This window comes from Elephantulus edwardii, unplaced genomic scaffold, assembly GCF_000299155.1.
Source record: "Elephantulus edwardii isolate Elephantulus edwardi_28Jun2011 unplaced genomic scaffold, EleEdw1.0 scaffold00091, whole genome shotgun sequence".
NCBI classification, from domain to species: domain Eukaryota; kingdom Metazoa; phylum Chordata; class Mammalia; order Macroscelidea; family Macroscelididae; genus Elephantulus; species Elephantulus edwardii.
Window position 1 is genome coordinate 5,273,100 of NW_006399841.1, and position 23,460 is coordinate 5,296,559.

At 38.6% G+C, this 23,460-nt stretch overlaps 1 protein-coding gene across 1 annotated transcript in view; it reads left to right on the forward strand.

The window, feature by feature from the left end:
* Positions 1-23,460, forward strand: part of CLASP2 (cytoplasmic linker associated protein 2) — a 153,788-nt gene that overhangs the window by 56,946 nt on the left and 73,382 nt on the right. The window contains exons 7-10 of the mRNA XM_006890610.1: positions 850-996; positions 16,772-16,851; positions 19,565-19,657; positions 21,603-21,748. Of these exons, the coding sequence (XP_006890672.1) occupies positions 850-996; positions 16,772-16,851; positions 19,565-19,657; positions 21,603-21,748 (466 nt within the window). The remainder of the gene's footprint in view (positions 1-849; positions 997-16,771; positions 16,852-19,564; positions 19,658-21,602; positions 21,749-23,460) is intronic.

Genomic DNA, 23,460 nt, shown 5'->3' on the forward strand with positions numbered 1-23,460 from the left:
CCCCTGCAGAATATTGCATAAAATCATTTTCTTTCTGTTTGTAAAAATGTTCACGTGACTGAAATAAGAAAAAGCCAGTTTAGCTTTACATACCTTTAGTATTTATTGATGCTTTTAGCAAATTTGGTAATAGATGAGGATTGTAGCTGCCTGGAGAATTTCCTTAGATACATGGAGAATTTTTACCTTTCATCTGCTGGAGCTGCCATAAGATGATGTCACCTTGCAGCTGATTGGCTGTTGCAGCACCTAGGGCAGGGAAGAGAAAGAAAAATGCCGGCACAAACCTCAGTGGTGGCTCTGTGGTTGTTTCTGTCTATTTTTGATAGAATCTTTGATTAGTATTGAATTTACTGAATTTGGCCATGTGAGCTGTTGGGAGCATCCTAGGGTGAGGGAAATTAGAGCTCTCAGAGGAATGAGGCGACTGATTTGCAAACGGATCTGTGATTGTAAGTTGCAGAATCTGGGTGTAAGGAATAAGGCAGGGCGTGCTAGAAGATTCACCATGGGAGGAGCTGGCAGAAAATGCTTCCATGAGTAGCAAAAAAATGGGGAGGAAAAGGGCATTTTTACTATCCTTAGAATGAATGTCTTTGATTTTATGCTTCCCCTTTTATGTATCGGAAGGAAATAAGAGAATACTGCATTCTGATTTTTAATTACATAGGGGTATTCTGTACAGTGCTAGCTAGTCAGTATATCAATGCTGTGCAGAGGGGCTTTATTTTGTAATACAGCTTTCCAAATTAATGGTTATATGTATGATTTTACTGGCTTTTTTTATTCTGATGAAAAATGAAGCACAGTGTAGTTCTCATAAATACAATTTTTTAATGCTTTGTCCAGATAAAAGCTTTGATGATGAAGAATCAGTGGATGGAAATAGACCGTCATCAGCTGCTTCAGCCTTCAAGGTCCCTGCACCTAAAACGCCCGGAAATCCTGTCAACAGTGCAAGGAAGCCTGGTTCAGCAGGTGGCCCTAAGGTTGGAGGTAACGTAACCCAGCTTGGATCCCATGTGCATGCACGCCCCGTGCCCCTGACATGCTGCACGTCCTGAGAACCTCAGAGGAGGGCGTTGATCCCTGACTGCAGCACAGTTGCTGAGTGGCTGCAGTGTATGTGGTACCTTCTGAAATACTGTGTGTGGCTTTTCCTTGTCAGCACACACACACACACACACACACACACACACACACACACGGGAACTAGTGTTTTCCTGAGAGTATTTCTTTCCCAGATGCCATTTTAAAGGAGAGATTTAAATGGATATGTTTTACTTTTTTTGCTATCTTTCTTTTTTCAAAAAGGATAATACAGATTTTTAGATTCAGCTGTTTGTTTCTAAGTGGTTATCTATTAAAGAAATGTTGAATCATGTCATATTTTTATGTATTCATCAGACTAGTGAGTTTTGAATACTCCAACATTGAAGAATGATTGAAAACATTGAGTAGTGTGAATCATATATACTACAGTAGGAAATGGGTGCTGGTGAAATAACAATTCTCACAAAAATTGTTTCTGGATACTAACAGGACAGAGAAGTTTCATGCACTAAGATAGGACATAGTTTGGTCTCTTTATCTTAGTAGAATGGGTTTTTTCCCCTAGTATATTGTTTATATTTTAAACAATGTCATTGCCTCCCTCACCCATTCTCATTTAAAAGCCACGGGTGCGTTTCAGGTGTTTGGTTGGTGTCTGGTAGAATGAATCCTATAAGAATGAGGGTGAACATATGTAATGGTGAAACAACTAGTTTCCTTTCTCTCACTCCCCTTTTTTTAAACTGACTTATGTTTTAGTTATGAAGTTGGCAGAATATTTCTTCCTTGCTGACGATAACTAGCGAGCTTCATAGTTTTTGAATTTTTCCTCCTGTGATCTTTAAAAGGAAATAAAGATGAGCTGTCTATTTTGGCCAGGCTCAGTGAGGGGGTGTGTCCTTGATCTTTCTTTACAACTAGAAATTTGTTTCCAGATTATAGAATATTTTCACTATGGTAAAACTATCAGAAGTATTTCAGTTTATCTCTTTTCACCTATCATATAACCACGAAATTAGCATGTGATGTATGTACAGATAACATAAAAATAAAGAGTGTGTGTGTATAAACAAACACACATATTAAATGCATAAGCAGAATACTAAAGAATGACAAGTTCTCATTGATTTCTGTGGATATTTTTGAGTATTCTTTTGATATGTTGAATATTTATTTCTTTTTTACTTAAAAGCCTATATTCTCATCCAGATATGGTTGATATCCAGATATCCTACTATATGCTGTTTTGTATTAAACCGTCTTATCGCTGGTAAAAAGTATATGACATTCTAATATTTCTTCCTTTTGTAATAAATGGCTACCTTGTTATTACTAGAGTTTTAAACTTTTCTTGATTTTTAGATTCTAGATTCTTATCTAGGATTTTATTACAATAATAAAGCTGTTTTATTTTACTTGATGTGAACCAACATTTAAAATTGATGATGCTATTGAACATTTTCGTGAAGATAGACCATTATAATGAGCTGCTTTTCTTAGATTACAATTGAAATCATAGCTGTCTACCAAATGTCACTTAATTCTGATGTTAATCAAATGGATATAAGAAGGCGTTTTTTTTTAAAGATCCTTTCTTAATACTTGATGCTCCCTCTCTAACTCTAGTCCTGCCAGGAAGGCCTATGCGGGTAACGCTTATCATTGTGAGCAGTCGTCGTTTGTGTAGACCAGCGTCAAAGTAGCAGTTCTTTTGAGGAAAATGAGGAGACCTTTCTCGCTTTAGTCTCTATCGTCCTTTTTTGATGGTGATGGTGATGGTGATGGTGGGGTTACGATGTTAGGTGCCATCAAGTAGACTATGATGCCTATAGTGACTCTGTGATCCACAGTAGATCAGAATTTACCCTGGTCTCCACCACCCTCACCATCTGATATGCTCGAACCCGTCAGTAGAGTTACTGTGTCAGCCCGTCTTGTTGACAGTCTTTCTCTCATTGGCTGATACTCTACCTTTTCCAGCATGATGTCTTTTTCCAAGGACTTCTCCCTCCTGACAACATGCCCAAAGTATGTGAGACCAGGTTTTACGCTCTTGGTGTCTAAAGAACAGCCAGATTGTACTTCCTCCCAGACAGACTTGTTTGTTCTCTTGGCAGTCCGTGGCATATTGATTACTCTTCTCTGACACCACAGTTTAAAGACTTCGATTCTTCGTCTGTCATCTTTATTCATTGTCCAGCTCTCACATGCATAGCAAGTGACTGAAAAGGCCGTGGCTAGAATCAGGCACACCTTGGTTTTCACACTGACCATATTGGAAAGGTCAGTTATTAGCATGATTTTATTCCCCCGATTAGTCACACTTATTTAAGTTCACTGCCTATTTTTCTAAGAAAAAGCTACAAGCCCAGAGATACTGCTTCTTAAAATAATCCTGTGCTTAACTATCTTTAAAAATTGACTTTAGATTTTCTTAAGCTTTAACTTCTTTAAAAAGCCTCCTGACAGTTTGTAGTATCTTTGAGAACGTGAGAGTTACATACTTCGACTTACTGTATAATACTCCTTTTTATAGTATTTGAGATAAATAATTATTCTATATTGATTAAATTAATATATGATTATGGATTAAAATTCAGAACCAAACTTACCCTGGAATTGCACTACCTGCAGATGTCATTACTAATACATTATCATAAGTTGTCTTCTGATTACTTTTATAGTTACTTTCTTTTTAATTTTATATATGGAAATATTCATTTGGCAAAATTGACACTGTTGACATTTTCCCTACTAATATTTTACTCTTAGCATTTTCTCTTACTAATTTTGAAATAGCATGGCTGAATAATATCTAGGTTGCTTCCAATTAGTTGTTTCATTTAATAAATTGTGTCACTATTCTTAAATCTTTTGGTGTGTCTCCAAGCATTTTCTTGGAATAAATGTCTGAAATTCTCTTGATCAAAAAGCATTAAATATTTTTAAGCATACTTTCAATTTGGCAAAGTATCGTCCAGGAAGTTGAAAGTCCTTCCAAATTCCGGACATATTAGTTCTTCTTTCTACCACATTAAAATCTACCTTTGGTAACTTAAGTAGGACACATGAACTATTTGTCAACCTGATACTTTCTAATATTTGAAGATCCCCCACCTCTATTTCTGTTGTTTTTATTTTATACACACATGTAGATATATATATTCCATAAACTCTTATAGAAGATGGTCATGCAGTCACATTTTATTTACTGTTCCTAGATCCAAAAGAAACAAGATAACAGTTAGTTTCAAGTTAAAGAAATATAGTAGTAGAAGTGTGTAGTAGTGGTACAGACCAGTCAGTCAGATGACATTGACAAATCTTTTCAGATAGGGGTAATGGCCCGCTAGAGTGAGTTTCCTTGGAATCATGCCTGGACCTACTTTTGAAGTTTTAGGTTTTAATTTCTTTTTCTAGTTAATAGGCTGATTGTCATAGAGTTCCTTCTAGATCATCTCTGGATGATTTCCTAATCGTCTTCATTGTACATTTTTCCTATTTTCATCGCACGTAGCAACATACTATTTTTAACATTTGGGATTTAGCGATGAGCCCAAGATTGGCCAGTTACTACTCAATTCACTGTTTAATTCCTGTGAATCTCAGGACATTTACTGCCCGTCATAAAATGCTTTTATATTAATACTCTTAATTTGGATTGCAGAGTAAACATAGACTAAATAATAGATTAATCACTAAGTTGCCTAATTGCTTAGAAAATTGTTTAGAATGTATAAGACTAACTTTACTATAGTTTGCTTTTTCTTCCATTACTTGGTAGGGTGTCGTAATCACATATAAAGGCACTTGACGGTGGCAGTTATGTAGCTCACCTATAGGGAGACAGTTCTTTTATTTGGCCTCAATCTTATATAACCTCTTGTACACATTTAGATTAATAAAACATTGTTTTTCACTATGCAAGATTTACTTTTTAAATAATTTTTTTTATTTTAATTGTGATTTTAACAAAAGTTTACAGAAAAGTTAGATTTTCATTCATTAATTCATTGTTACACATTTTGCCCCCTCTCCCTTGCTTTCCCATCCCCAAATTGACTTTCATTTTTTTTTTTTCTTCATTGCAGCTTGATACTTCTTTATTCTGGTAATGGTGCTTCTTTTTTCGACTTTCATTTTTTATACTAGTTTATTTACAAAATTTGAATACATTGTTTTAGAGAACAGAATGGTCCAATTTCCCTCACACCCCCCCCCAAATCAAATTGTACGTACAACCCAATGATTAATCCCCCTCCTTCCCCTGCACATTCTCATCCTTCTGCTTCCAGCCTCTTCCACCCCTCCTGGATCCTTATACTCATTCTACAATAACGGTTTTATACAGTATTTGTCCTTGTGCGACTGAGTTAGTTCACTCAGCATAATGCTCTCCAGTCCCTCTCAAGTTAGGAAATAATTTACAAAGTCATTGCTCCTGTGTGCTGCATAGTTTCCATTGTGTGAATGTACCATATTTTCCCAATCCATTTGTTTGTTGTTGGACATTTGGGCTGTTCCCATGTTTTTGCTATGGTGAATAATGCCACTATGAACACTGGTGTACAAACCTGCATTTGTGCCTCATTTTCTTTTTTAAGACGTGCAGAATATTTAAGAAAAGGGAAAATAATAGTAAAAGCCAGATTATATTGATGAAAATTAAACCAACAGGGAGTAATCTCCCCACATGTAAGTTCCTGTCAGTGTCTACAGCTGTGCATAGAGCCTGCCATGTGCACTGAGAGGGTCAGTGGACATTTCAGTATCATGTTTTAAATTGACAAAGATAATGACAGTGTGTGCGCCTTTGTTCATTATTCTAAAATTCAGTGTTCATATCCTTAATACTTTGGTTCTTCCCTACTTCATTTGGGAGCCCGGGTGGAGTAGTGCTGACGCATTGGACTGCTGCTAATCAAAGGTTGGCAGTTCTAAGTCAGTAGCTGCTTCACAGGAGAAGGATGGGCACTCTTCTCCCGTGAAGATTTGCCACCTCAGAAACCTGGTGGAGGGTCGCTGTGAATTCAGCAGCACTCAGTGGCAGTGGTTTTGATAAAAACCGCTATATATGTGTGTGTAATACACACACACATACACACGCGCGCGTATATATTCAGGCCGTGGTTTTTCTAGTCACTGCAGTGCATTTGAAAGCAGGATAGTGAATAAGGATGACAGAAGAATTGATGACTTTGAGTTGTGGTGTTGGAGAAGAGTTCTGAGTGTCCCGTGGATTGCTAAAAGAACCAACAGTCTGTTTTGAAGGAAGTACACCTAAGGTGCTCCTTGGAGGTGTGAATGGAGAAGCTTCATCTCACCTGATTTAAGCGTATTGATAGGAGAGCTGTTCTTGGAAAGGGCTGTCATGCCTGGGAAGTGGATGGTTATACCCTCGAGGAGATTGATTGGTAGAATGACTGCAGCAGTGGGTTCAAGTGTATCAGTGCTGATGAGGCTGGAACAGAATAGAACAGGGTTTTCAGATCTGTTGTTGATAGCATTACTGTAAGTGGTACTCAGATTGACTGCACCTAACAACAGCCCCCAAATACACCCCATGGCTCACCCATATTTTTAATTTCCTGTTGAAGGTTGACGTGAGTCACCCATCTTGCAGGTTCTTCACAGCGGGACTCACCCATTATCTTGAATTTCCGATTATCCCCTCTCCCCAGCATACTTTGGGCATGTTGCTAGGAGGTGCTATTCCTTGGAGAAGAATATAATACTGAGAAGGGTGGCGGGTTGGAGAGTTAGACCCTCAACCTGGTGGGTTGACGTGGTGACTGTTACAGTGGGCTCTTGTGTGTCAGGAAGTGTGAGGATGGCGCGGGATAGAACAGGGTTCAGATCTTTTTTTTTTTTTTCTCTATCAATAATTTTTTGTGTGTGTGATTTCTAACGTTTTAATAAAAACAAAGTCATGGTGACAGTTTACATATATTGACTTTTCAAGTTTTTACTGTTCCCCAAATAGGCTGTCTCCTCTCGAGTGATTTACAGCCTTAAGAACCCAATGGAGGGGCAGCTATGAGTTGGTTATTTCTCGATAGCAATGAGTTTGGGGTTTTGATTCGTTGTTTGAGGTTCAGATCTTTTGTTGAGAGCATCACTGTGAGTTGTACTAGACTCGATGGCACCTTACAACAACAACAACAATCAGCTAATTTAATTTCTGGTTCTGTGGACTTGCCTGTCAGCGGTTGATGTCTGTATTCATCAGGACCCTTCTCTTAGTCACAGCTGTCTCTGGAGTTGGCATTTTGGTCTTGGGACTTGTTTCCCTTCTTACTTGTGAAGGGAGCTGTGTGGGCCTAGTGGGTTGGGAATGCCGAGTCCAAAGCCGAGTAGTTCAAATCCATCAGCTATTCAGAGGGAGGATGACGGGCAGCCTCCTGGGCGATGGACAGCTCTGAAGACCCTCCAGGTGGTCAGCTGAAGGTTGGCTCAGACGTGATGACAATGAGAGACTTTGAATTGAAGTGGGAGTTGTCTCCCCCTGCTGTTACAAACATGGGCTGTGGGTGGTTTCACTGGCCCTTCTTTTGGGCTCTGCTTGCTGGACTTTTCAGTAAAAGGTTGGCATTTTGGATAACTTCCATTTTTCATGACATAAGAATGTCTACTGTAAGTTTTGATATCCAGTAATAAAAGACTTTTTACATTAATAATGAAATAGATCATTCATTGTCTCAGCTTTTTCTTGAGTTCTGAGACATTATTATTAAATAGCTCCTACTTTCCCCATTGATTTCAGTCACTGCTTTGTGATGAATCAAGACTATATCAAGTTTCCTATTTAAAAAAAAGAGTATCAGGTTTCTTATATTTGGGGTTCTATTCTTGAGTTTTCAGTTTGGTTTACTTGTTTAGTTGGTCTGTCCTTGTGGCCACACCTAGTTGTCCTACTTCCTAGAGCTTTGTAAACCTTGAAGGCAAACCATCCTCTCCCCAGCTCTTTTTGCTTCTAAAGGTCTGTCTCAAAAGATTGTGGTCGATTGTTCTGTTTCCTAAACTTAAAACCAGCCTCCTAAATTCTTAACCAGATTCTGTTTAGGTGTTAATTGTTACTGCATTAAGTTGGGGAGACTGGACTACTTTTTTTTCTTTTTTAAATCAAAGATATTTTTCTTTATTAAATCATGATGCCATCTGAAGAATGACAATGTAATAAAAACTTTGGAGTACAAGAAAAAAAAAAACCAGTAGTGTATATATTCCATTACTTTGGTACAAGAAAATTCTCTCGTTTAAAATATGTCCTTTTTTGGCCTTCTTTTTTTTTTTTTTCTTTTTCTAATTTCAATGAACATCTACAGAGATTTTGGAATTCCATTCATTCATTGTTGCAGTTTTCTCCCCCGCCCCCTGTTCGCTCCTCTCCTTGAAAAGCAAAAGAAAAACTCCCTCATTGGTACACAATCTCCCCACCTCGCACACTCCGTAACCCCCACCCCAAATATAATCCACTCTGCAAACCTCATTCTGTACTCTTATGATAAACATAATGCCCTAAAATATAATACTTTTAAACTATTCTCTCCCTCATAGACTTAAGTGCAGTAAACACGATTTATCCTGTTTTTCTCAGTCTTACCCCCACCCCGATGTCAGCCTCATTCTAAAACAGTGGCACCATATAGCATTTGTCCCTTTGTGACTGAGATATTTCACTCAGCATCATGTCCTCCAGGATCACCCTTTTTGAATAATATTGCATGAGTGCCTTGTTTTTCAATGCAGCATAGTATTCCATTGTGTGAATATACCACAGCTTCTCTAGCCATTCGTTTGTTGATGGGCACTTAGGTTGTTTCCAACGCCTTGCTATTGCGAACAAAGCTGCGATAAACATGGGTGTGCATATATCTGCTTGGGTGGCAGTTATGGTCTCTTTGGGGTGTATTCCCAGTAGTGGAATTGCTGGGTCAAATGGTATCTCTATTTGCAGCTTTCTGAGAAAGCGCCAACATTGCCTTCCACAGTGGTTGCACCATTTTACCCTGAGACTGGACTACTTTATAACACTAAATCCTCCTGTCTTTGAATATGGCCAGTCTCTCCACTTATTTTTGGTATTCTTTACTGTCTTGTATTAAAATTCTTTTTCCATCTCTCCAAATGTTTTTCACTATTTTTGTTTTATTTCTTGAGCTGTCAAGAAAAACTTAGCATTTGTATGAATTTACATTTCTAATTTTGTTACCAGATTATAGAAATGAAATTGCTCTCTGTATATTGATCGTATAAGCAGTCATCTTGCTAAAGTGAAATTTTTTTAAGCTCACTTCTAATTTTTGTACTATATATTATTTTGAGTTTTCTATCAAGACTATTGTTCAGTAGAGTTGAGCTCTTGTAACAGAGCTCACGTGGACATATTTACTGTCTGTCTGTTTACAGATTGTATGGCCTAAAATATTTGCTTTCTAGCCCTTCATAGAAAAAAGTTGACTAACTTAAATGATTTCAATACTGATGGTAACCTCAGTAGTTTAAATGATCATGGTTTTATTTTGTTTACTTTTCAGTACATTTCATTTTTTTCTATATAAATTTTCGTGAAAGTTAGCTTTTTGTCAATGCACAGTTTTAGATTATCAATTCTCTTCTCTGAAAACTTAGAGGATTCTGATACATTCTTTTTGGCCTGTATTGTTGCCTTTGAGACGTCTGTTGTTAAATTTGCCTTTTTTTAAAAAAAAGAAAAAAGATGGCGCCCCTTTTTCTCAGAGGTTCATCTGACATACTTTGGGCATGTTGCAAGGAAGGATCAGGCAATGGAGAGGGATGTCATGCTTGGAAAGGTGGAGGGAGAGAAAGAGAGGAAGGCCACTGATGAAATGGATTGACTGGGGTAATTAGGGTAGGCGTGTCAGAGACAGTAAAGTTGGCACAGGATCGAGCAGGTTTCAGGGCTGTTGTACATTGGGTCACTATGTGTCCAACAAGTGACTCACTGGAACATAAAAAAACCAACAACAACAACAACCCCTTTTTTCTAATGCGTCTTGTCTAGTGAACAGTTGTACCACAGAGCTCTCCATGTAGATTTCTTCTTTGTCATTGGATCGTGGTCAGTCTCTGAAGATTCCTGGTTTTGTTTTGAATCTGAGAAGCTTAATTAACACAGTTACCTCCTTTCAAATACTGCTCTCCTCCCAGGCTCCCTGTTATAGGTTGTCAGTACTGCATTTGGTTATGTGTTTGATATACTCATTCTGTCTGTCCTTACATCTTTGATTTCCATATTCTTTTGGGGAAAAAGGTTTACATTTCCTCATTCTCTTTGCCATAATCTGAGTAATGTATTCAGGTGAATCTTCCAGACCTCTATTCCTGCTACTGTTAAATTTTTTAATAAAATGTTATTTTAACAAGTACTGTTTTATTATTAATTGAGACTATTTCATTTTTTTCTCATTTATATGTTTATTCCTATGTTCATTTGTAAATTGATTATTTTTTAAAATTTATTATTATTATTATTAGTGTGTGTACCGTCAAATTGGATCTGACAGGTACAGGAGGAGATTGTCCCTCCTCCTTCAGCAGAGCATCTGGTGAATTTGAACCATGTGCCTCTGGGATTGCAGTGTAGCTTCTTGCCACTAGTCCACCAGAGCTCGCCAGTAAATTGATTATTTTTGTGGTCACATTTTTTTGTATTTTTAGATATTACATGCAGATCTGTGTGATAGCCAGCCTGCATTAGACAGTTGTAAATACCTTGTTCTAAGATCTCTTGTTTATTTCCTGTGGCTTGCTTTTATGTTTGAACGTTAGTTGTGAACTCATTTCTTGTGCTTGTTTAGACGCCTGTGGGCTCAAATTGGGGTCTATAGCAGCTTTCTTCCGGAGAAGAGTTATTTCTGTTGGTATCTAGAGAATCACCAGTCAGATGAAACTTGTCTTGACTCTTAAGAATTTTAGGGGATGACGGAAGAATTGATGCCTTTGAGTTGTGGTGTTGGAGAAGAGTACTGAATAGCCCATGGACAGCCAAGAGAAATGTGTCTTAGAGAAAGTCAACCAGAGTGCTCCTTAGAGGCAAGGATGGTGAAACTTTGTCTTATCTACTTTGGACATGTTGTTAGGAGGAACTAGTGTTGTTGTTTGCCTTCGAATCCAGCACGACTCATAGTGACCCTATGAACAAAAGGCCTGAAGCCACTCTACAACTATTAACATTTACCAAAGTTCATAGTGCTTCTGTTGTTTAGGAAGGGGATGCCACTCTTGCTAGTCCTTGGAAAAAGATATGATGCTTGGAAAAGTGGAGAAGGAGAGGAAGACCCTCAACAAAATGGATTGGCACAGTACCTGTAAAAATGGGCTCCAGTGTATTAGAATTGATGGGGAGGCTACAGGTTGGGGTGGGGTTCAGACCCCTCGTTCACAGGATTGCTGTGAGCCAGAGTCAGCTTGATGGCACCTAATAACAGCAGCAATTCTGGACGAACAGAGGGACATGGTCACATTGTAAAAAAATGACGAAATGTTCCAGATAATCCTGAAAATAGTCGACTACAGTTTGTCCTCACTAAAGCCATTCACATGCATCTGCCGGGGTGGCGGTGGAGGGAACCACACTCCTGGGAATCCCCAGGGAGTCTTCATGTCATCAGTGTCAAAGCTCATGATACTGTTCTTTGTACCAGAGCCTGAAGTAGAGGAGACGCCTCTGGTGCGGTTCCTCTCCGTCCATAGACCTTTGAACTGAGACACAACGTTACCCTCCGTGTAAGCAGTGTACAGCGGTGATGCCGGAAGAGGCCACCCTGGGCTGTTGTTTGGTGCCTTTGAGTTGGTTCTCACTCAGTGACCTGGAAAAGCCTCGGAACACTGCCAGGTCCTGCTCCATCCTCAGAATTGCTGCTTTGCTGACTCTAAGCTCACAGCTACTGTGTCATTCTGTCTCATTGAGGGTTTGTTTTGGTTTGTTAGTTTCTGACCCTTTCCTTAACCAAATGTGATGCTTCCCCAGGGACTGGTCCCTTCTGGCAGCATGTCTAAAATATGTGTGATGATGTCTTTCCGTCTTCCCTTCTGAGGAACATCTTGGATGTACTTACTCTATTTGACTTTGTATTTATATTGACTGTTAGATATATTTACATCTTATTCGGATTTGGGTTTTTAATATTTAATCTTTGTGGTCAATGCCACAATTCAGACACCAGTTCAGTCTTCCTTATTCATTGACTTTCACATGCATATAATGCAATTGAGAAGGCATTGTCTTGGATCAGGCACACCCTTGTCTTTGAAGTGGTGTCCTTGCTCTGTAGTGCTTCCCAAGAGGTCCTTCGTAAGATCTGCATAATGTAGTGAAACATTTGATTTCTTATCTGCAGCTTCCGTGAGTGTTGATTATAGGCCCAAGTAGAAGGAAATTTGTGATCACGTCACTCTTTTCTCCACTTACCATGAAGGTCCAGTTACAAAGATTTTTGTTTTCGTCATGTTGAGGTGTGATCTGTACTGATCTTCTTCACTAAGTGTTCAAAACTTTCAGAGAAAGTTGTGTCATCTGCATATCACAGATTGTTGATGAATCTGTCACAAATCCTAATGCCACATTCTTCTTTATGTAGTCTTGTGTTTTTAGATTATTTACTCAGAATAGGTTTGAAGAAAGACTAACCCTGAAGTACACTATTCCTGATTTAAAATGTGCAGTATCCCCTGTTTTGTTTGAACAACTGCTTCTTGATCTATATACAGATTCACATGAGCACTAGTGTTGTTGATTGCCATCGAGTCGAGCATGACTCATAGCGACCCTATATACAAAAGGCCTGAAGCCCCTCTGCAGCTATCGACGTTTATCAAAGTTCATAGAGTTTCCGGAGGCATGTGGTTTAGGAAGTGGATGCCACTCCTGCTTCCAAACCTGCCATAGCATATTATTGGTTGAATCGTCTGCAATGCATAGGAACCCTATGTACAAGTGTATTGAAATTCTTATTCTTTGCCGTCTTATCTAGAATTTGTTCTGAATCACAGTCAGATACCGTTACACAGTCACTATAATACAAGTAAACATTTTCTGATAGTGTCTGCTTTCAGCCAAGACACTTCTAATGTCAGCAATGATGTCCATACTTCCAAGCCAAATGGGAGAATAGGAGCTTAGTAGCCGCTTTTGAAGCCCAGCCAGGCACCTGTTGTCAGATGCCCTTGTTCTAGGAGTTGTGAATGTTCTTTGATGAGGCTTCTCCTTTCTCCCTGGTTGGGGTTCTGTTATCTATTGTTATCTCTCTTCTTTCCCCACCCCACCCCCCGTTGTTGGAAAATTGTATTGGCTTTTTCCTCCCTCTTCATTTTTTAAAAATTTGATACTCGTTTGCATACAAGATTTTATACATTGTGTTTCATTCATATACATTGTATTTCATACAATCCTTTATTCACATTGTGTTTCATACGATCATTTCCTTACACTATGTTTTGTAAAATTAATCACCTTTGATCTGTGCCCACTATTACCCCATCTTTTCAGGTCCCCACTGGATCTTTCCTAATTCCTCTACCTTCACCCTCTGTTCCCCTGTCCCCTCCACTGCCCCCTTTGGGTTTTGTCCACATTTTACTTGTTATCCTTCTATTTTTATGTTAATGATCTTATGTCATATTTATGAGTCTAAAGTTCACTCAACTTTCTAGACCACTCCCATGTTACATAGTATTTTTCAGAACCATTGCTCCTAAATGCTGCATAGTATTCCATCTTGTGAAAAAAATATGGAATGTTTCACAAATTTGCACGTCCTCCTGAGCAGAGGCCATGCTTATCTTCTCTGTATTGATCCAATAAGCACGTTCTGTTGCCTCTGTTCTTGTCCTGCAGTCCCTCTGGGCTCTGTTCTCTCCTCTTTTGTAAGATTTGTCTTGTGCTTTCAGCTGAGTATGTTCTCAGTCTGTTTCTCTTAGAAAAGAGGGGAAGCCAAAGACTTAATCTATTGAAACTGCCTCTATCTCTCTTAGTTCAAGTCCGTAGTGCTTTGATTATACAACTCTTTCAAAGTTGCAGATTTCTTCAGGGTTCACTCTTTGTTTATCTTCATCTTATTTCTTCATATTTAGTGCTTTTCTTTAGTGTTGGTCTTCATTGTAACTTGAGAGCTTTCCCCTTTCCACCTCAGGACCTTTTGTTTTCCTTGTATCCGAAACATACTTTTGTATCCAACACTTCCCCTTATAAGTAGTTCAGGATTAAATCAAATGGAATCTTGATAATTAAGATGCTTAAGACAGAATTTCTTAAGGCAATATTTGAATTTTTTGCTTTGTGTCCGCTCTGACCTTTCTGTTCTTGTTATGTGCCACCAAGTCTGAAGGGACTCCTCACTGACCCTCCAGGGGTTTTTCCGAGTCTGTAAAATCACATGGGAGGAGATTGCCCATCTTTCCTCTGTGAAGCGCTTGGTGGATTTGAATGGCATGCGTTCTGGGCTGACAGCACAAGTCCTTACCACTGTGTCCCCAGAGCTCCCCCTGCCCTCCTCACACACTGGAAACCATGCCATCTTCTGAAGAACAGTACATTCTTTCTTCACATCATTAAATTTATTCTTACTTTTAAATGTCGAGTTTTATTTTACCTTAAAACTTGTTTATGCTCTTCTACAATTCCTCTCTTACTATTGTTAAATTGTACGTGCAAGACATTTTTCTATGTTTGCTTTTTTTTTTAGATGAGATTTTTTTTTTCTATCTTTGGAAATGCCATAAACTTTTTATGTTGTTGTTATTATGTGCTGTTGAGTCGTCTGCGACTCATAGCGATCCTATGTGCAACAATCCTAAATTCTGCCTTATCTTGTGCCAATCTTACTGTGACACATGTACACCCGTTTCCCCAGTCACTGAATCAATCCATCTCATCGAAGTTCTTCCTTTCCTGTGCTGTCCCTCCACCATCCCAAGCATGACATCTCTCTCCAAGGACCGATCCTCCTTACAATATATCCAGAGTATGTCAGACGAAGCTTCAGGATCCTTTCCTCCAAGAAGTAGCCTGATTTAACCCTCTCCAGGACAAACTTGTTCGTTCTCTTAGCAGTCCATGGTATATTCAGTACTCTTCTCCAGCACCACAGCTCAAAGGCATCAATTCTCCTCCTGTCATCCCTAGTCATTGTTCAGCTCTCTGATGCATAGCAAGTGATTGCAAAGAACATGGCCTGGATCAGGCGCACCTTAGTCTCCAGACTGACATCCTTGCTCTTCAGTACTTTGGAGAGGTCTCTGACAGCCGACTTTCTCAATTCAATACGTCTTTTAATTTTCTGGCTGCTGATGCCAAGAACGTTGATTGTGGAGCCAGGCAAACTAAAGCTGTTTACAATCTCAGTCTTTTCAGGGTGCAGCCAGTCGCCCAGTGGTGAGAATCTTTGTTTTCTTGATATTGAGCTTCAACCCGTATTGAAGGCTGCAGTCCTTGACCTTCTGCAGCAAGTGCTTCAGGTCCTCCTCAGTTTCAGCAGGCAGGGTTGTGTCATCTGCATAAAGCAGATTGTTGATGAGTCTACCTCCAATCCTGATGCCACACTTCTCATAGAGCCCAGTTACCCAGATAATCTGTTCTGCATAGAGATTAAAAAGATATGGAGATAGGACACATCCTTGATACATACCTTTCCCAATTTCAAACCATACCGTGTTTCCTTGCTCTCTTTTGATGACTGCCTCCTGGTCCAAGTATAGGTTTCGCATAAGCACGATCAAGTGTTCTGGGATTCTCTTCTTCTTAGAGTTAGCACAGTTTGTTATGATCCACACAGTCAAACACTTTTGCACAGTCAATGAAACACATATAGACATTCCTCTGGTACTCTCTGCTTTCAGCCAAGATCCATCTGACATTAGCTACAATATCTCTAGTACCATGACCCTTCTAAACCCAGCCTGCACTTCTGGCAGTCCTCTGTTGATGTGCTTTTCCAGCCATTTGTGGATAATCTTCAGCAGAATCTTGCTTGCATGTGATTTAATTCTATAATTTCCACACTCTGTCAGATCACCTTTGTTTGGAATGGGAACAAATGTAGATCTCTTCCAGTCAGTTGGCCAGGTGGCTGTCCTCCAAGAAATCTTTTTTGCTACAACTTGGTGAGCACATCTAGGGCAGCATCTGTTTGTTGAAATACATCAATTGGTATATTGTCAATTTCTGGGGCCTTGGTTTTTGCCAATATTTTCAGAGCTGCTTGAACTTCCTTCTCCATTGCCACAGGCTCTTGCTCATAAGTTGTTTCATGAAATTCGTCTGTATCTTTCAAATATAGATGTTTTCTTTGGCTTTTGTCAAAACCTGACTGGCCATAAGCTAGAGAAGTTTTTAATGATAGAGGCCCTTGAGATGAATGTGAAGTCCATTTTGAGTGTTAAATTCTTCCATTAGGAGATATATCCATATAGAGTTAGAAATTTCAATAGCACTTATGTTGGCTAGAGTTCATTCAGGGGCAGAACTATTCAGGGCCAGAACTGTTCAAACAAGGGCATCAACTCTTTTTAAGAGATAAGTTAATTTAAAGAAATATTAAATGAGTGTGAACAAAATAGTCATACTTTTTAAATAAAAATAAAATTTCTTTAATATTATGCCTTTGTTAATACTGAAAGAGCAGTATATTTTTATGTTATCCTTACTGATGAAATATTTAAAATTGAAATTAAAGATAACTTTTCTTTCAATTAGCAGGTGCTTCTAAGGAAGGAGGTGCTGGCGCAGTTGATGAAGATGATTTTATAAAAGCTTTTACAGATGTCCCTTCTGTTCAGGTCGGTCCCCCAGTGTTGTGGCTTAATGAATATGACTCATGTGCCTGTTTCGATCATCATTTTTACCACTCTCCTTCCTTTTCTTTTCCCCTTCTTAATAAATACAAATCAACTATTTGAACTATTACCAAGTTAGAATTTGTTGGTGCTTTTAGATTTTTGTAATGATATTTTCAGCATGGGTGAAATAAAATCACATTGTTTTTGTCGTTTGCGACTCATAGCGACCCTATGTGCAACAGCCCTAAACCCTGCTCTATCCTGTCACGTTGCCTCTGACACACCCATCCTGATTACCCCAGTCACTGAATCAATCCACCTCATAGAGGGCTTCCCCCTCCTGCGCAGTCCCTCCACCCTTCCAAGCATGATGTCCCTCTCCAAAGACCCGGTCCTTCCTTACAGCATGTCCATAGTATGTCAGACGAAGCCTCATAATCCTTGTTTCCAAGGAGCAGCTCAGTTTAACCCTCTCCAAGATGAATCTGTTTGTTTTCTTAGCATTCTGTGGTATACTCAATACTCTTCTCCAGCACCACAGCTCAAATGCATCAATTCTTCTGTCATCTCTAGTCATTGCCCAGCTCTCTGATGCATAACAAGTGATTGCAAAGACCATGGCCTGTATCAGATGCACCTTAGTCTCCAGAGAGACACCATTGCTGTTCAGTACTTTGGAGAGGTTCCTAACAACAGACTTTTCCATCATTGTAGTTTTAAAGTTCAAGTTCTTGAATGAAAGAATTTTGAGCCCCAAAAAATGTTGGAGATAAGTTGACAATAGAAATATAGACATCATTTTTGCGTTGAAGTAATTGACCTAAACAGAGTTAATCCATGCATAAATAAGATGTGCAAATACCATTTCCCTGTTTTAAAAATGAATGCAAATAGTATATTATAAATAGCATTTTGCATCTTGACTTTGCCTTCAGTATTATTTTTCTCATCATAAAATGTACAACTCTGATTAATTCACTTTGAGAGTGTTCTTGTCTTAACAGACCATAGTTCTCATGGACATTAAAGTTGTTTCTAACTGACTGGTTTTCCAGACTGTGCTACAGTGAAACTTGTAACCCTGATTTTTTGAAGAGTTTCTTTAGAGTTTAACTGTAAGGGTTCAGTTACATAGTTATCATTTTCAACTTTCTCAGCCATTATTCTATAGGTTGATTGACAGTTTAAATTCCTATAGACTATTAAAAAGTGTTATCTTTAACTGTTTTCTTTTGTGGGTTTTTGAAAGTTTTTTGAAAGGAATGATTGACCTGGGAATTACTTAATTAGATATTAAACATTTCTAGAAAACTTTAGAAACGTTTCTGTTTTGGTTCTGTTGTCCCTTTATTGGGTCCATCCTTCTTATTTGAACTTCTTTTTTTTTTAGTAGAAACCACACCCCCACTGTTTGTACTCTACAGGACTTTTTTTTTTTAAAATGAGAGATGGATTAGTGTTGGAGGAGCAACTAGTAAAACTTACTGCGTTTGAGGATTTTTCATTGTTGAATGAATTGTGAGTCTTATGGCCTCGTGACATCATTGAAGCCAAGGACTGTTCAACTGTGTGGAAGATAAAATGCTCTTTCACCTTTATCCAGTGCTGCCTTCCATGACCCTACCCACACCTTCACCTTCCAAATGCCTGCTTCATGAGTTCAGAGCCCCCTAAATCCTTAACATTATTTTTTGAAGGTTTCCTCAATATCTTTTTCTTAATTTAAATATGGTTACTTCTTAAAATTTGGAAGCAGGAGTGACATCATCTTCCTAAAACAACATGCCTCTTAGAAACTATGAACGTTGATAAATGTCGATAGTTGTAGAGGGGCTTCAGGCCTTTTGTTCATAAGGTCGCAGTGAGTCGTGCTCGACTCGAAAGCAATCAGCGACAACGATGACTTCTTAAAAGGAGTGACATCCATTACTTGGCCCATATACCTTCAGTAACTAGTAGACCTTACACTTCATGTTGCTTCTTGGGGGATGTTATTCCCATAACCACTAAATGAATGAGATCCATTCTTTTTGGGCAGTCTCCTAATATTTGCCATGAGACAACATGTGTCATTGTTGTGACCTGGGCAAGTTTTCATTGTTGCTTGGATTTTATCTTAAGTCCGTATCAGCTGTGCAACTTTGGTCACGTCACTGGGTTTCTTCTTGTTAAATTAAGAATATTATTGGTTACTGAGGGCATTTTTTTTCACATTAGTTTCCTTTTAGCCCAACATAGTGAACTCTGATTAAATGGGTATTTGTTGAATGACTGGAGTAGTTGCATTTAGCTGCTTGGCACATGAATTTAGCAAAAACAAAGCATAATATTGCAGGGAAGAAAAAAATAAATACTAAAAGCACATTCTTTTTGCAGTATTTTGTAATAAATGTAGGGTCCAATAAGCTGTGTTAAATATCTGATTTTAAGAAATTAGACCCATCTTGACTAGTTATTTGGACATTTACATCTTGTTTTTAAGTTTAAAAACATTTAAGAGTATATTTAAAATTACTTATGAAGAAAATAGCAAAAGGAGTAACAGATAAGACACAAATAAAACACTTTAAAACATTGTCTATAGTCTTTCTCTACCCATAATAATAATGCTAGAAATGACCTTATAACTTTTTATTTTAAAAGTCAAAACATAATTTTGATGTTAGTTATTTCAAGAAATACTATTACAATTCTGAATCTTTTTTCTTTTAAGATCTATTCTAGCCGAGAACTTGAAGAAACATTAAATAAAATCAGGGAAATTTTGTCAGATGACAAACATGATTGGGATCAGCGTGCCAATGCAGTAAGTTGTTTTTTTAAAAATCTTTTTATCCCTTCTTTCTTTTTTAGTGTTCATTTTTTTAATATGTGGAAATTTATGGGTAGTAATATCTAGCATATAGTAGAGTCTGCTAAGTATGATTTGCTTTGTGAAAAACAGAGATTATACTAGATATAACATGGGCTGACATTTTATGTCTTATGGTAATTTATTTGTTTTGGTAATTTAAGTTTTTATTGTTGTTGAGAAGACACAGGAGAAAACAACGCCAGTTGACAGTTTCTGTCTGTACAGCGCCCAGTGCAGTGACACTGGTTGTGATTTTTCGTTCTGTAACCATTCTCACCATCTTTGAGTCATTGCTTCCTCAGTAACATACACTTGCTGCCTCCTAACGTGCCATTTTATCTCTCAATTCTTGGGTCATTTGGTTTGAGTCAGTTGTTATCCTAGTTATACTGATCACACCCAGCCCATCCACTTTTTAGCCTTTCCAACAAAATAAAAAATTCATACCTATTACCACAAAGTTGATTCCAACTGGTGCTGACGTGATCGAGTAGAGCTGTATCATGTGGTTGGGGGGAGTTGCCCCTTCATAGAGGGGAACCATCTACCCCATGGTAGAGGAAAGCTGCCCTGTGGTAGAGGGGAGCCACCCTGTGGTAGAGGGGAGCCATCCCTGTTAGAAAAGAGGCGCCCTGTGGTAGAGGGGAGCCACCCCGTTGGGTTTTCTTAGCTGTCATTGTAATGTAGAAAGACCACCAGTGCCTTCCATGGTACCACTGGATGGACTTAAACTACAACTTTTTATTAGTAGTCAAGTACAGGCCAGGTGCCACCCAGGAACCTAACGTCTTCACAAGTGCTACTGACCAAGAAGGACGTGGTTTCTCTGGAGAGCTGCAAGAGTGCACATCGGTACTCTCACCTGTTCATGTAGTAATGAGGTTTACCAGTGGGATGGTTCTCCTTGCCTGTGTGAACTGAATATTTTCACAGCACTGACATGAATTCACAGCAGCATGTCTAGCCTTTTTTCCTTTTCTTCTATATCTCTGAATGTGATGTATATTTCTCACTTACCAAAAAGCTAGATAAGGTCTGTTATCTATGAGTAGAGAAAAAAATATTTAGCTGCATTTCTTCGAGGATAACATTTGGTAAGTTTTAAAATAATACTTAATTGACAACAGGTTTTTTCTTTATTTTAAAGTATATGAATTTACATCTACATTATTAACTGCAGAGCCAAGCATCCTCAGGAACGCCGAGAACAGTGTCGTTTGAAAGTACTCCCCTTTGAATGTCTGAGGTTTTAAAGCCTAATGGAAGGAGAGTACCCATCCTTCTCCTGCAGAGCCTCTCGTGGATTTGAACTTAGGGAGATGCACGATTTATGGATTAGCACGAATCACTGTGGACTCTGCCACTAGAGGGAGAAAGGGTCATTTGCTCCATGAACTAAATGTGGACACACTTAAATATAAATGTGATGACAGCTATGATTTGCATTTTTGCATATGAATATTATAGTTACCAAATTTGACCCTTTAAAAAAATAGTTTTTCTTATTACTCGGTAGAGATGGTTACATGACATTCTGAACAAACGTAATGCCCCTGAATTGTACATCTTAAAATGGTAAATTTGTTGCATATATTTTGTCACAGTAAAAAGTGAAGTTCCCTAAGAGCATATCTACTTAATACTCCCCATGTCTGTTTAAATCTACCATATCCTTTTCCAGAAGGCTTTTTTATTCTGTTTGTATTATGTATTTATCAGATATATTTAATGCTACTAAAATGTCTGAATAAACACTTACAATGGCATTTAAAACATACTTGCTTTGATTTCTTTTTTAATATTTTGTGTAGGTTTATGCTGTTCCCCTCTTTCCTTGTCTTCCCTCCCCCCCTCACACCACCTTTCACGTCAGTCATGAAAACGCTCTGTGTTTCAGCTTAAGAAAATTCGATCATTGCTCGTAGCTGGCGCTGCGCAGTATGATTGCTTCTTTCAGCACCTGCGCCTGTTGGACGGTGCACTTAAACTCTCCGCCAAGGACCTTCGATCCCAAGTGGTTAGGGAAGCTTGCATTACTGTAGCGTAAGTGTATTCTCTTTGTGATATTTATTTTTTCTTAATGAATTTAGTATTCATTCAGTGGTCCTAAAGCAAAGCAGGACAACCTAAAAAAGTGTGTGATACAGAAACATTTTTAAATGAAAAAATTATTTAAAATGTAGGGTATTGGGTAACCGCTTAAAAATTGATAGGGATGTGTTTCTTTTTCTAAAGTCCACAGGGTCTCTGCTCATTAGCTTTCTAAAAGTAAAGAAGAAAGCTCGGTATATTTAGCATGGATTTAAGCGCTTTGTTTCTGATATTTTAGCAGTTACCCTGGAATTGTATCTTGCATCATTAACCTGTGAGAATTTGAGCTTATTCTACATCCTTGTGCTCTTCCACTGTACTAGAATGTTGCTCTTGTTAGGTGTCGTCGAGTTAGTACGATTCATCGTGACCCAGTGAACAACAGACCTCTGTCCTGCCCTGTGCTGTGCCCTCCTCACCATCTCTGACATACCTGAGCCCATTACCAGTCAGATTGTGTCATTCTAGCTCATTGAACATTTTCCTCTTTCCCAAACTAAGTACTGTTGTTGCATAAACTAGCCTTTTTAGGTAATGAGCAAGACAAAAGTGCTCACTGTCAATATTTTTAGTAAATTTATATTTGTCAAAACAGCAGACAGACAACAAAATAGAAGGTCTAAGAGAGAAAGGGAGGAAAAACTGCTATTATTAACCAATTATCCATGTGGAAAACCCTAAGAAAATCTGAAAAATAATTGACAAATATTATTATCATTGAGAGATTTTAGCAAAGCTAGTAGATGCAAGATAATATACCAGAATGATTATCTTGAACTAGCAAAAAGAAAGCCAAAACAATGAAGGGGAAAAAAAGAAATACAGCCTTAAAACATAATCCATGATGATACTTTTGTTTTGGCCATGATGCAGTAGTTGGATGGACAAACCCTCTCATCAAAAACAACTAGAAAACTGAGCAAAATATGTAGAAAAACACCGGACTGTGACTCTTGAGAGAAACAAATTAGCATCATCACACAGATTCTGGAGGTTGGAGAAGGGAAGTGGGTCTGAAATCGAGCAGAGCAATCTCAGTTTGCAGGGCAGAGAACTGAGAGAAGAGAGAGACACAGAATTAGCAATAGGAAGCAGCACAGGACAGCCTGTGAAATTAGCGGAATACTGATATGTACACGTGTAAGGTGCAGCTGCCTGAGCTGGGGACAAAATCCTGCCCCGGGAGCTGTCTGATGAATGACAGTTCCTGGAGCTCCTGTACGGCTGGGAACGGTTCAGTCTGACCAAAATGGGCACAGTTTAGAAATAGTGCTAAGCCTGGAAACAGTGCTAAACCAACTTTGAAGGTTGTTCACTCTCCTGCTCGGACCAGCTTCTGAGGCGCACAGCAGCCCAAGTCCACAGCAGACAGCATCTACTGAAAGATCACCAGGCACGGGAACACTAGAAAGTGGGACCTATAATGAGGAGGAGAAGAAAAAACAAAACTAGAAACAGACAACAAAAACTATGTACTTAGTAGAAGAAGACTTAAAAATACTAAATTGTTCATTACGGTAAATTTGCTTGTTGCACATTCAACTCTTAAATCACTGAAAAGGCTCAGAGCCTTTTCCCTCCCTGCGGAAACAAGCCCTGTGCACCTGTGGTCACTGACCAGCAGATGGCTGAGGCTAGACATCGGAACAGGTCTTGTTAGTAAC